Genomic DNA, 13455 nt, shown 5'->3' on the forward strand with positions numbered 1-13455 from the left:
GTGGTTTGGGTGGATCTGCGTCTACTCCCTGACTCTGGCGGGAGGCATGCGACCGAAGCCTGGCAAAGGGCACTCCTCACTGTCTGAGCCGTGGTGATTGGGTCCAGGTTGGGCATACAACCCACGCCTGGCCAATGAGAGGCAATTCTGGTACTTTCACAAGAGCTTGTAAGGGGCATATCCTTTCGAGCCCAGCTAACAGGTAAGACGTTAGCATGAAATTGCTGGAGGCTGTCTTTACTACCATATGGGGACACACAAATATGACCAGAAGACATTTATCCTTTTTCTTCCTTTAAAAAACATGCTCTGAAGGGGATAACCCTGGAGAGGGTCACCTATGATTTAGGAAATGGTTACATAAGGGAGACGCCCGCCCCCATCCCAGTGCTTGCCGACCTGCCTGTGTTCCATGTGGAACACCCAACACTGGGGACCTACCTCTTCGGTGTGGTTTTTCTTTTGGGGGGTGTTGGGTGTGGAAATGAATCTCCACTGGGAGGACGAAGAGCTCTGCTGGAGGTTCACTGGCTTTAAGTGGACTTCTCAGGGGGTCCAGGACTCTGGGCTGTTCCTCTGGGAGAGGGGGTAACGTCAAAGCCTTTGGCATCTGGAGAAAAATTGTAAAACAAAACCAAACCCAACATGGCAGGTATTTAAAAACTGCTGCTTGCAGAGGACAAATGACACCGCATCTTCTTGTAAGTCTGGTGCCAGATGCTGTGGGGGGTGATGTGGCCCTAGTACCCGTGGTGGAGAAGTGGAGCCAGCCGACGTGGCGGCTAGCTGTCTGATCAAAGCCCTGTTGCTCTGCTCTTTGGGAACCTGGCAATGCCCCTCTCTTAATCCAGCTTCTTACTCCCCTGAGAAATATAAACGTGATAAATTCACCAGCCTTCAAGACAAACTCTAGTCTCTTTGTCTTGCCGCTGGGGAAATTAAGCCAGGATGGAATGATACAGCTGAGATTTCTGTGTACAGAGAGGGAAGAACCTCTATGTATGTTGCTAAGGGAAAAAAGCAAGGTATAGAAGAACATCTGCCACCTTTTAGGCTAGAAAGGGCAGAAAGCAGGAATATGCATTCGTGCTTGCTTACTTTATGTAAATTCTCTAAGCCTCAAATTCTTTTTCTGTAAAATGGAAGTAATCATACTTCTACCTCATCAGGTTGCCGTGAGTAGTAAATGAACTAATTACATATAGTTATAATCATGTTTGGAATTAGAATTTTTCCTCTATTTCTTTGAGGGTAGACTCTCCTCTTATTAGGTTTAATGCCCAGTCTTGCCACTTGCAGGGTATCTAGGCGTCCCTACATTTCTGCAGTATGAACAGAGCTGAAAATGAATCACCCCGTGACAAAGGCAGCAACAACTTTAGCCCAGTTTTTTTGGTGTCCAAAAAACCCTAATATGTGTGTGTGCGCGTGCATGTGTGTGTGCGTCCAGAGAGAAAGGGAGACAGAGGGAGGGAGAGAGACATTGGGGTAGTACTTAGAGCCTTCTCTTTCCAGTTGTTCAAAAGTTGCTGAGGGGCATGTGGGTGGCACAGTCATCTGAGGGTCTATCTCTTGGTTTTGGCTCAGGTTGTTAACTAGGGTCTTGAGATCGAGCCCTGTGTCAGGCCCTGTGCTCAGCACAGAGTCTGCTTGGGTTTCTCTCTCACTCTCCCTCTGCCCCTCCCCACCTCTCTCTCTCTGTCTCTGTCTCGCAAATAAAATAAATAAATCTTTAAAAAGCAAAAGTTGCTGGAAATTTCTTTGAGTTTGCAGCTTTTAACATATGAACTTGGCTCTGTGAAATGCACATGTGTGCTGGGTTTCAAGGAGTTCAATTTCACAGAAGGAAAAATTAAAATGTTTCTCAATTTTTTTTTTTTTTTTTTAGTGTTCAAAGAGAAAAAAAATGATCAGAAACACATGTAAGCATCATCCATGTTTAGAGTTGAATGAGGAAGGAAATTCAACCAAGTATATGCAGGGTGATATTTATGATTTCAAGACATTAAGAGGGGCACCTGGGTGGCTCAGTGGGTTAAAGCCTCTGCCTTTGGCTCAGGTCATGATCCCAGAGTCCTGGGATCGAGCCCCACATCGGGCTCTCTGCTCCTCGGGGAGCCTGCTTCCTCCTCTCTCTCTCTGCCTGCCTCTCTGCCTCCTTGTGATCTCTGTCTGTTAAATAAATAAAATCTTTTAAAAAAAGACATCAAGAAAATGATTTTATCAAATACATGCACATAGAATCTTTATGTTCCTGGAGACCTTCATTGCCCAGGTGCCAGCTGCCCACCAGCTACCCTTTCCTGAATACTGACCTTGTGCACGTCGTTTGACAAGGATTGCATTGAGAAATCCAGGTGGAAACCCAAATGATTTGTATGAGGTATGATGACAAACCAATCCTTAATTTCTTTATTCTAATTAAAACTTTATAGAGTTTTGATAGAGTAGAAAATATTGCCTTCCTCTGCTAACCCATATATATGGGTTGAAGGAAAGGACTCCTGTCTTCTGTGCCTGGCCTGGATCTGGGCTGACCTGGGGTATGGGATCGAGAGCTCTCCTCAGGCCAGCAGTGACTTTGGCAGATCAGGCCTACTGTTTACTCCTGGTCCAAAGGAACCTCAGAAGACAGAGGTCCTTCTGATGTGGATGGGAAGGTTTTGATCAGGTTAGATACAGGAAATCTGAGAAAATTCTGAGCAGGATGAAAAGAACCTCCCTCATTTGCATCAGGAGCACCTAGAGTTGCCCATGGCTCCTCCAACGCCATTTCGGAGGCTATGAATCCCCACAGTGAACTAACATTGCTATTGTTCCCATTCCAAGACAAGATACTTTCACAGGAAAGCATGATCTCATGTCATCCTTCCATCAGCCTGAGTGGGCATTATTATCCGTGTGCGCAGATGAGGTCAGTGAAGCTCGGAGGGGTGAGTGACCTGCTTGAGATCATGCAGCTGCTAGGGGGCAGAACATTCCAGAGCCCCTGATTGCTCCTGCTCAGCACAGGTACCTTCCAACCACCGAAGACCTGCACAGAATTGCAAAGCAGGACAAGGCCAGAGACAGCTAGGACGATTCCTGAGGGGAGAAGGTATACTTGACTTTCGGCTGGTAAAACTGCCAGATTTACTGTACATTTTCAAAGGTGACAGATCCTCAGTTAAGCAAAACCATCGCTGGATTAAGATCACCAGCATTTTGAGTTTGAAATGGGTCAATGGCTTGCAAGCTCAAATTCTGTTCTTACATATTTACAGATAAGCCCCAGTCCCCTCATAGCACGAAGGACCCTGGTGCCACCAGAGTGTGGTAATATCATAAGGTAGAACTTGGGGGGGGAGGGGTTTGCAGTTGAAACTCCTTGTACTTCACTATTTTCAACATTTAGTAAATTATAACCGTTTTATTTCAGCTCCACATGGTGAGCTCAAGAGCAAGTAAGGCCAGTTCTCTGTTTGAGACATCCCTTTGAGTTGCCTCGTTCCTGGATTGAGATTAATCTTTGAAGGGCAAGCACGCATGCGCACGTGCACACGCACGCATACAACCTTTTTCTTCTTCGCTTCCCCAGCTGTGTTTTTCTCTGAGCCGGTAGCAGGTGCTAGAGGAGGGAAAAGGCATCTTTCAGCAGGGGGCTCCTGTAACAAGTGGCTGCTCCGGCCCTTATGGAGTTTTATATTCCCTTGTCTGTCTGTAGAAACAGGATGGGAATGAGAACTCATTAGTTGCAGGTATGAGAATGGACAGTTGAGCTTCAACTTTTGTCACTTTTGGGTCACCAGGAAGAGAGGCAAGAACAGGCACTGAGACAGCCATGGCTTTAGCTGAGGCAGGTTCAGGGAGTCCTAATCTCATCACCTGGGTTGGGTTCTTGCTGGCAGGTCAGGTGATGGAGAGAATGATAACGCTAGTATTAACAGTTAACACATATTAAGTGCTAAGTATAGGAAACGAATGATACAAAGTATTTTCTCTCCAGTAACTCACCTAATCCCCAGAATAGTCTTAGGAAGGTATTACGTTATCCCCATTCTATAGGTGAGGAAACTGAGCCTGGGCAAGACCAAATAACGTGCTCAAGATCACAGCTAGAAAGTGGGATTAATTTACACGGGGCAATCTGACGGCAGAATGTGTGGGCTTGAGTACTGGGCAAGGAGGAAGCTGGCGGTGTTGTTGCCGCGTTCTGCCGGGCTCGGGCTGTTACTTTCTAAGATGACTCGAGGCCCGAGGCAGTGACACTGGGTGTGCCGCAGTGTTCTCAAATGAACTCTGCATGATTAGGGTTACTGAGATTAACAAGCAAGAAGTTTGGCGTCTTACTGTTCAGATCTGCCTTTCTGTTGGGGAAGGCCCCTCCATAGAATGTAATGTGGGATTTGTCACTCAGGAGCCAAGAATGGTCGATGCGGGCATGCCCAAAGACCCTTCGGGAGGTTTGCTGTATGTTTTCACTGTGGCTCTCCTTTGAAGTGTGTATACGGTAATGATTCTCTATTGATGTGTCCTGGGGAACGACAGATACACATCCTATAAACAGGCTTTCCAAAGAAACAGACCAGTTCAGTCAGACCTTGTGGCTAGACTCTCAGCTGCAAGGAAGAAATTTCTTTTGCAGCTTAGGAAGAAAAACAAGGTTGTAACAGTATGTTCTCTAATGCTATCTGTTATAATAAAACATTGTATTATCATGAGAGCAAGAATGACCTTTAACCATGCCTGACATATAGTTTTCTTTCTTTGTTTTCATATAGTGCTTTCCTGCAAGAAAATTTAAACATCAAAATGAAGCTCTGTGTCCTTGTCCTTATGCATTGTTAAATATCTCTCCCTCTCCCCTTCTCCCCTGCCCTTCTCCCTTCCCCTGTAGCACCTCCCTTCTCCTCTTTCCAGCTCCCAGTGGCACATGACTTTCTTGTCAGTCGAATGAGCTTAAAGATAGGAGCATGTGTTGTCTGTGTTGCTCGGAACCACTGTCATCTTTTACACACACACACACACACACACACACAGGCCTTAAGAGTTTAGAAAGCTTATTTATATTCTAATGTATTTAATCCTCATAGTAGCCTAGTGAGTCTGTATGGTAACAGCTCCGTTTTGCAAAGGAGGTAACTCAGGCTCAGAGCTAGTTAAGTTTCTTTATCACATTCACCACGACTTGTCAGATGCAAGACCCAAACCAAGCCTTTTCTAATTCGAAGGCCGTGAGCTCTTTTCCCTAGAGAAGACTACGGCTGCCTAGATGGGGTGAAGAGTGGAGGGGGACCCTATAGTTAAGTAAGTTTGGAAAACCATGAGTTCAGGTTAAACCAGCTACTTTACCTATAGAACTTCCCCCAAATGGCCCGTATTTAAGTGTGCCCTGTGACTCTCTGGGAGGAGAACGTGGTATGTAGCATTTCCTAAATGTATTTGGCCATGAACTTCTTTTTTTCACATCGAGACGCGTGACACTTTGGGAAACAGTGGTCCATAGGCTCGAAGTCCTCTTCCCTTTTCTGGAGGAACCCCAAGAAACGGTGAAGGGAGGGCGGATCCCCTCTGCAGTCCAGAGCCATGACAGAGGGGAGCTCATCAGAAATGGTACCTCTGCCTGGGTTTCAGCTTCCTGCCATGGCTGCTCCCTGAGTCTCGGCAAGTGAATCCCCTGACTGCCGTCGCTCTTGGCTCTGGAGCCCTGGTCCACACGTCCGCTAGCCCCAGCTTCCCCTTCAGCCAGGCCCTGCTGCCCTGCAAAGGTGAACAGTGGGTCAGCCTCGTAAACCCGGAGATAGGCTGGTGCTATTAGCTGCTTCCAAGCTGCCTCCCTTCTTGCTCTTCTGAGCAAAACTGTTGATCAACGCCCTTGTTCCTCTTCCCTCCTCATTTCTGTATTTCTGCTAGTGCCTTCACAGAAGTGGCAGCCAAGTCTATAGAACAGAACTGCACTAGGAATCAGGAGGCCTGGGACTGAGTCTTCATTTCTTGGACTCAGTTTCCTCATCTGTAAAATGGGGATACTGATCCCTTGCCCTTGCTGCCTCACAGAGTTGTCTGGAGCTCATACAGAATAATGAACGTGATGGCCCTTTGCAGACCGAGAGACAAGAGGATAACAGTGGTGTGATCATGGAGGGCAGACCTGCATCCCTGCTCTGTCGTCACTGAGATGCTCAGGCGGAAGCACTTGATTTCCTGGGCTGCCTGCTCGTTGTTTCCTTGCAGAATGGGCTGTGATGGACGGCTGCTTTGCTCTCTGAACTTACCCTGTCTGTGGAACCCTCAGGAAGGATCTGAGTCAACAGATGACTCCAGCCGAGTTCACAAATCTTTCATCGGTGGGGTAAAGGGTCCCACAGCTATTTTCATCACTTACTCAAGGTAGATTTATTGCTGAAACGATCTGGCAAACCTTCCTTGTTTGGCGCTGCTTTAGCAACACCTTCTCTCTCGGCACGCTGTTCTGGGGAACAATATGGGACTGTCTTTCAACCAGGGGTTTCTGGAAGCCGTTCAGGGGCCCTGTATATGTTGGAACTCCAGACTTACGGAGGCTCCCAGCCAGTCTCACCTTCTGTCTATACTCCTCAACCCTCGTCATTCCCTGCATCATTCCCTTCCTTGGTGTCGTGGGTCCAAAGCCAGATGCCCACTTGTGAGGCTGCTCCTTCCCTCCAGCTCTCCTTCCTTTGCCCATTGGCTCCTGACTGTTTGGGGGTCTGAGCCAAAGCCAAGAATGTGGGTGGAACAGAGGCAGACCAGGCTCAGGTTCAGAGGGGTCTGCTCAGGGTTTAGCGGCCCAGGGAAACCTGACGAGCCCTGGGGAACCCCTCAATCTGGGGAGGTCCAGGGCCACACTAGGCCTGCCCCAAGAGGACCACAACACCATACAGGGTGCGGCACTAAAGACCTTTCTGTGTATTCTAGAATGATCCTTTGGGGCCAAGCCAGACTTCGGATCCATCCTTTCTGGTCAGATTCACCTGGAACCAAATGCATTTCTGAGGGCAGAGGAAGTGAAACTCTGGCAAGTGGCCACTCACTCAGCGGACAGCGTCCGCAGTAGACTGAGTTGGGGCAGGAGGCACCGTGGGCAGGCGATATACAGAAGCCTTCTTCCCTTTGGCTGTATCCCAGGTGATATTGAATATATGACTCAATCTATTCAAGGGAAACCAAGATCTTTCTCAGGAAACATCATCTCTGGCTCATGTGCTTACGCTTAATAGAAACAGGCGTGCAAGCAAGGTATTGGAAGTTTCAGTTGTTGAAAGGAGACCATAAAACTTGGTCTCTGTGTCTCAAAATTTGGATTCAGATTACCCAAATAATGTGAAATGGAGTAGCAATTTAGAGGTCTTGGAGAGCTTTTTTACCTCTGTCCTCTTCTGTGATTTTTTTTTTTTTTTTTTACAGTGACCCAGAGAGGGTGGAAAGCAGATACCATTACTTCCAGTTTGCAGATTAGCAAACTAAGGACCCAGGGAGCATAAGTGACATGACCAACATCATATAGTTGGGGAAATCTTATATTTGCAGCTGGGACTTTTCCTACTTTTCTGAATACGGTGTCTGGAAAAAAGAGGGAGGCCAAGGGGAGATGAAATTAAGATGAATAAAACCATCAGGGTTCAAGTTATAGCCTCTGAGCTATTTTTATTTCTTTGCAAATTTAACTTTTGGTCCTTATGATCGTGAGCAATGAGGCATTGCAATTAGTAATTATGCTTAAATATACAAGGTAGGGAGGTCTATACCTAGCATTTATTGAGCGCCTACTATGTGCCAGATACGGCATTATCCCATTTAACTCCAACATCCAACCTTGTGAGGCAAAAGTGGGTGTGGTCATCTCCATTTTATACATGAGGAAACTGAAGGCCTGAGAAGTCACACGGCTTGGGATCTGGTGCTAATAGCCACATGTTTAATTACAATTCTATATGGCCTCTCTATTTTCTTCCTGATTGTTCCAGCCCTTGGCATATAGCATTAATTAAGGAAATCACTTGATCCCTTAGATGTGCAGTGTTGATCTACTCCCCAAATGAAAGTACTGCAGTCCCCTGTCTAGTATTTACAGACCCTAGGGCATCAAAATCCAAGGATATTAATTGGAGACAGTGGCATTTTTGAAGAGAGAGGACATAAGGCAATGTCAAATGGGGTGCTACCTGGGGAAGGACAGAAGGTCCCAGCACAGGAGCGTTACCTGGGCAAATTCACCCATTCCTGGGCCAAGAATGGCCCAGAAATTAGATCTTTTTAGGGTCCCAGAATCAACTGGTTTCAGAGATCTTGATCCACATTAGCAAAGTATATAGAGACTCTATAAGCCAGGGTATTAATTTACAAAGAGGAATACAATGGCCTGACCAGCTTATTTCCTGTATATGAACTATATGTGGATCAAGTTATAACCAAAATTCTCTGGTTCCCGAGTCAAGACTTACGGGAGGTATTTGGCAGGAATGTTTAATGAGAACATGCCACATTCTTCTCCATTCATTGGATAGACCAGATAGTCTACTTATCCTGACCAGATCCTTTTCTAAGGACAAGACTTGGTTAGGCACTATCATTATTTCTGGAAAATTCCTTTTTTCATTTCAGAAAAAAATAACTATATGATGTTAGGCTCTTGTTCTTCCCTTCTCTTTTCTCGAAAACCCTGGCACTAGCCAATGTCTTACTCTATGTCCATTAGTGTTACTCAGTCATCTTTTCCTATCTCCCTTAGCAAAGGCAATTTTTGGCTCGTTTATTGCTTCAAGTTCCCAAGAATAATTTTGACAAATAAAACCCCCATAGTACTGAACAGTTTACAGACAATTCAGTAATCTTCTTTACAGTAATGAGGCAGGTCTTATTATGTTCATTACAGAAATGAGCAAACAGAAGCTCAGAGAGGTTAAGTGACTTGCTCAAGATCTTACATCTAGTAAGAGAGAGAACAGACATTGCTCCAAAACCTGGATTTTTCTTATGATATTGCCACAAAACCATAGAATTAAAGAATGTTAAAGTAGAACAGGCCTAAGAAGTCTAAAATCTAGAGTCTAGACCTGTACTGTTTAATACAGTACCCAATAGCCACATGTGGCTATTTACATGAAAATTAATCATAAGTAAGTAAAAATTAAAAAAAAAAACTCAGTTTCACAGTTGCACTTCCAACATTTCAAGTGCTCGATAGCCACATATGGCTAATGGCTACTCATTGGGCAGTACATATTATAGAATAATCCATCACTGCAGAACATATGGTTGGATAGTGCTTGTCTAGACTCTAAAGACAATGAAACCCAGAATCCCCTTATTTGGAGTAACTCCATTTTAAAGTGTTAAAAACCTAAATGTTTGAGATCTGGTCATAAAATCAACATGTACCTTGTTCAAAAGATTTTCCTTGTTGAATCCAAAATGGAGGGAAGACAGGCAGGAGATGGTATTTTGGGGGTACACCTGAAAGATCCTGTTGTGGCCTGAGATTCTTTGGTACATTAAGTTGACTGTCCTGGAGCAGCACAGAATCCTTGACGTACCCTGAAGAGTAGGTTGGGAGTTATTGGTAGAAAGAGTGGTGCCAGTCCAGAGGTCTTGGAGATGACTACAAGGTTCCCCACTTACACTAGTCTTCGCTTTAGACATTGCCCGTTAAAGAAGACAACTAGAAGATGGAGGGATTAAAATCATATAGAACCCATAGAGGGTTCTCTGTTCAGTGTCTTGGGTACTTCTGGTCCTGTGCCACATGTGGGCTTCTTCCACTTCACCGTTTCCAAGAACTGGGTCTCCCTGGTGGAAGAAGCATGGCTGCTTCTTTGGGGTTGGGTAGCAGACCCCTCCTGCTCCAAGAGGAGAATCTGAAGGTTTCTCCTGGATGTATCCTACTTGGTTCTGTAGGCCCCATGATTCTCAACTCAGTCAGTCTACAAGTATTTATTGGGGGCTTAGCATGGCTAGCATGGCCCCTTTTTAGAGGCACTAATAGTCCGTTGGAGAGACCAAGCTTTCCTGTGCTCAACTGTGTGGCCCCAAAGGTCAGTGTGATGTAAGATCAGAAAATAGGGAGCTCAATATTGGCTGGAGTTATCAAAGAAGCATTTGTAGAAAATGTGGGCCTAAAGGGTCTGAAGCAGTTATCATAGGGGTGGAAAAATGGGACCGGAGAACATGCACCAGCATCACGAGGGTAGTAAGCTCTGAGACGTGAGCTCTCTGGCAGAGGCCACTGGGCCAGTGATGTCGTACCACAGTGTTGCTGTTGTCCCTCCAGCTTGAGGGTCTCACCGTCAAGAGGTACACTGGTGATGAATTATGTCAAGGGGCCCAAGAATGCACATACACACGAATCCTTTCTTAAACTACACATTGTGGCCATATGACTTCCAAAAAGGGGTCTGAGACATTTTTTTATGTTAAGTGGGGTTCTTGTCCTTGACAATGTTGGGCTTAGGCTATGGGGCTGTGGTCTCCTGTGTCCTCTGCCACACCCAGTGCCCCTTTGGTTAAGGGGCTCTTTCTCACAAGTGTTAAATAATGGAACTGCCTCTAATACTGGGCCTGCCATGAAGGTAAAACCAATTACTGGACAAACCCACATCTCATTTTCCTTCAGTCATCACTTACTGGGGAGAGAGCTGTTTTCTCTCCCTTCCCAAGGTAAACCTATAAAGCAAGAAGCAAGTCAGTCTTCCTTTGGTCCTGTCTGTTTGTGCTGAAGAAATGGCAAACACCCAATGGGCACTGGCAAGTCCTACTTCTCACTCCTCTCATCCCCAACAGGTTTGCCAAATAAAATATAGGATGTCCAGTTAAAGTTGGATTTTAAAAAAAATTGGATTTCAGATAAACAATGAATACTTTTTTAAAAGCAAAAATATGTACCAAATATTGTAAGTTTAACTCTCTGTGTCTATATGTGCCTGTGTATAGAGTATATGCCGCACATATGCTCTATGTGGAAGAAACCCACATGTGGCACTATGTCTATGTATCTGTGTATGTCTGTGTGGGTCCCTGTGTGTATGCGCTAAACCTGGCAACTTGAATCCCCAACAGTTTCCTGCTTTTGTTTTTAAGCCTTTACAGAGTCCGTTTGGGGTCTCTGTTCAGCAGAAGGACATCCATCTCCTCGGTGGGTGGTATTGGAGAGCTGCCATCTTTAAGAGGAGGAGGCCTAACATTCCCACTTCCTGGAGCTGAGATCACCTCAGAAGGGCAACTAGGGAGTGTCGGGGTGAATGTGGGAGCTGGGGGGCGTGGGGAGGATTTGTCTTCTGGTCCCAGCTCTGCTTTTGACTGAATGACTTTGGATAAATTACTTTGTCCTCTCTCCCCCAGCCTCCTTTTCCTTATCTTGTAAAAGAGAGGCATTGATCTGGAGGAACTGAAGTCTCTTGGTGGGGAAGGTTGGGAAGAAAGTTCTGCTTGGGATGTGGGCCGTGAAGGTCCTGAGAAGAGCTAGAGAGAAGGCAAGACTTCAGGTTATATGTTCTTCTGCAAATGTGGGAGAGGACAAAAGGCAAAAGTTATGACAGAGGCTCTCGGCTTCTAAGCTTAAGCACCTTTGTCTGTCTTACGCAAAATTGGACCTGAAATTCTAGTGTTTCAGGACTTGATGGAAAATACTCTCACATCAGAATTCGAGGCAGGGCATCTCAGCATGTATGTCCTCCCATCGCCCCACTGACCTGCACATTGGAGCCTGTACATGGTGTCAGGGGGCCACGTCCGCAAGAGGCCTCGGAGGTATCTCTTGGCTGAATACCCAGGCTGCATCTGCCGTTGGCCCTGGCTCTCTGGTTGGCTTCGGAAATGGAGGTACGGTTGCCAGGCTCTGTCCTGTTCCCTCTGTGGGGACACCAGTCAGGAAACAGCACAGCTGCTGAGTCCTGAGCCTCCCAGTGATATACTCTAGTTAGCATAATCCTCATCAGTAATCTGGGAGACTCCTGGAAGGTGCCTAAAGGCCCCCGAAACAGGTGCCTCAGCCAACAGACATAAACCAAGAGCCCACAGAGCAAAGCTCTGAAAGGCCCCTGCAGATTTGCAGTTGGAAGGAGAAGGACAAATGAGACATTCCAGACCCCGTCTCGAGACAAAGCCTCAGAAAAGAATAAGAGCCTCAAAGAAAACACATTACTTAGTTCAGGCTGTGGAAATCCTTTTAGTACCTGAAAAAGTGGTCCTATAGGGCAATGGGAAAGTCAGCTCAGCAAGTCAGCATCGCCCGTCGATGTTTACAGTATGAATAATGGGACAGACAGACTATGTTCATGTTACTGGGAAGCCTGGCACTCTGAAAATATCTGGCTCTGCTGCATTTCACTGCAGCCCTGGAGAATTTTCTGGGAGCCTACCAGCCGAAGTCAGTTCCACTGTGCGAGACTCACGGGAAATAAATGGGAATAAGAACATCTTACACTTGGGGGAGGGGGATATATATTCTACAAAGAACTTTCACCTCATTATAATCCTTTAATGTGGGCGAGTTAATACTATAATTACTCGAGTGATGCAGAACTCTCGTAGGATGATCAGTTAAGGACAAGAACCGCAAACATGAGGACTTGGGTTGACATCTGTCCGCTTCCCCCTTGTCCATGGTGGACATCACCAATCAATCATGGCATTCTTGACTGTTGAACAGATTGTGATTTCAGAGTCCTTCTCCTACAGAAATTTTTTAAAAGATTTATTTATTGACTTGAGAGAGAGAGAATGTGAGTGGGGGGACGGGCAGAGGGAGAGAGAGAATCTCAAGCCGACTTGGTCCTGAGTGTGGATCCTGACACAGGACTTGATTCTCACGACCCTGAGATCCTGACCTGAGCTGAAACCAAGAATTGGACGCTGGACCAACTGAGCCACCCAGGCGCTGCGTTCTCCTACAGATTTTTAAGAAACTGAGACATCATTTATATATCATAACATGCACAAAGCTAAAATGTTTAGTTTAATAAAATCTGACAATTGTATACACCTTTGTAGCCACCACACAAAACAAAATATAGCCCAGAACGTTCCCTCATGCTAGTTCCTGATCAGTTTCTCCCCACCCATCAGGGAATCACCATTGTCAGATGAGGTCAGTAAACCACAGGCCTGGGTTACTTTCCCATATCCTGCCAGAATTTACCAAAGAAGAATGGTTAGAAAGTAAAGAAAAAAGGAAAAATACGATGGGAATATAGAACCTGCTTGATGTGGAGAGGAAGGTCTTAGGTTTTGGGTTCTTGTTCTATGGAGCAAATCTGTGGTTTGCTCCCATTCTGATGTATTCAGGATATCAAAATACCACAGAAGGACAGCCTATAGCTGTAGCTGAAGATTCAAGACCACCAGAGACTCTTCTTCAGCTAAAAGGAGGGCTGGGAAGCCAAAGTCCATAGGGCAAGAGAATATCTCTGCTGGGGAGAGAGAAACAGGTACCCAGGATAGATATTCATTCATTCATTCGTT

General features: G+C 45.8%; 1 protein-coding gene across 1 annotated transcript in view; it reads right to left on the bottom strand.

The window, feature by feature from the left end:
* Window positions 1-13455, bottom strand: part of KIAA2012 — a gene marked incomplete at its 5' end in the record, with an annotated part of 101916 nt that overhangs the window by 74533 nt on the left and 13928 nt on the right. The window contains 6 exons of the mRNA XM_080798553.1: window positions 442-610; window positions 3555-3697; window positions 4330-4513; window positions 5597-5739; window positions 9379-9534; window positions 11685-11844. Of these exons, the coding sequence (XP_080654679.1) occupies window positions 442-610; window positions 3555-3697; window positions 4330-4513; window positions 5597-5739; window positions 9379-9534; window positions 11685-11844 (955 nt within the window). The remainder of the gene's footprint in view (window positions 1-441; window positions 611-3554; window positions 3698-4329; window positions 4514-5596; window positions 5740-9378; window positions 9535-11684; window positions 11845-13455) is intronic.

This window comes from Martes martes (assembly GCF_963455335.1).
Source record: "Martes martes genome assembly, chromosome: 3".
NCBI lineage: Eukaryota > Metazoa > Chordata > Mammalia > Carnivora > Mustelidae > Martes > Martes martes.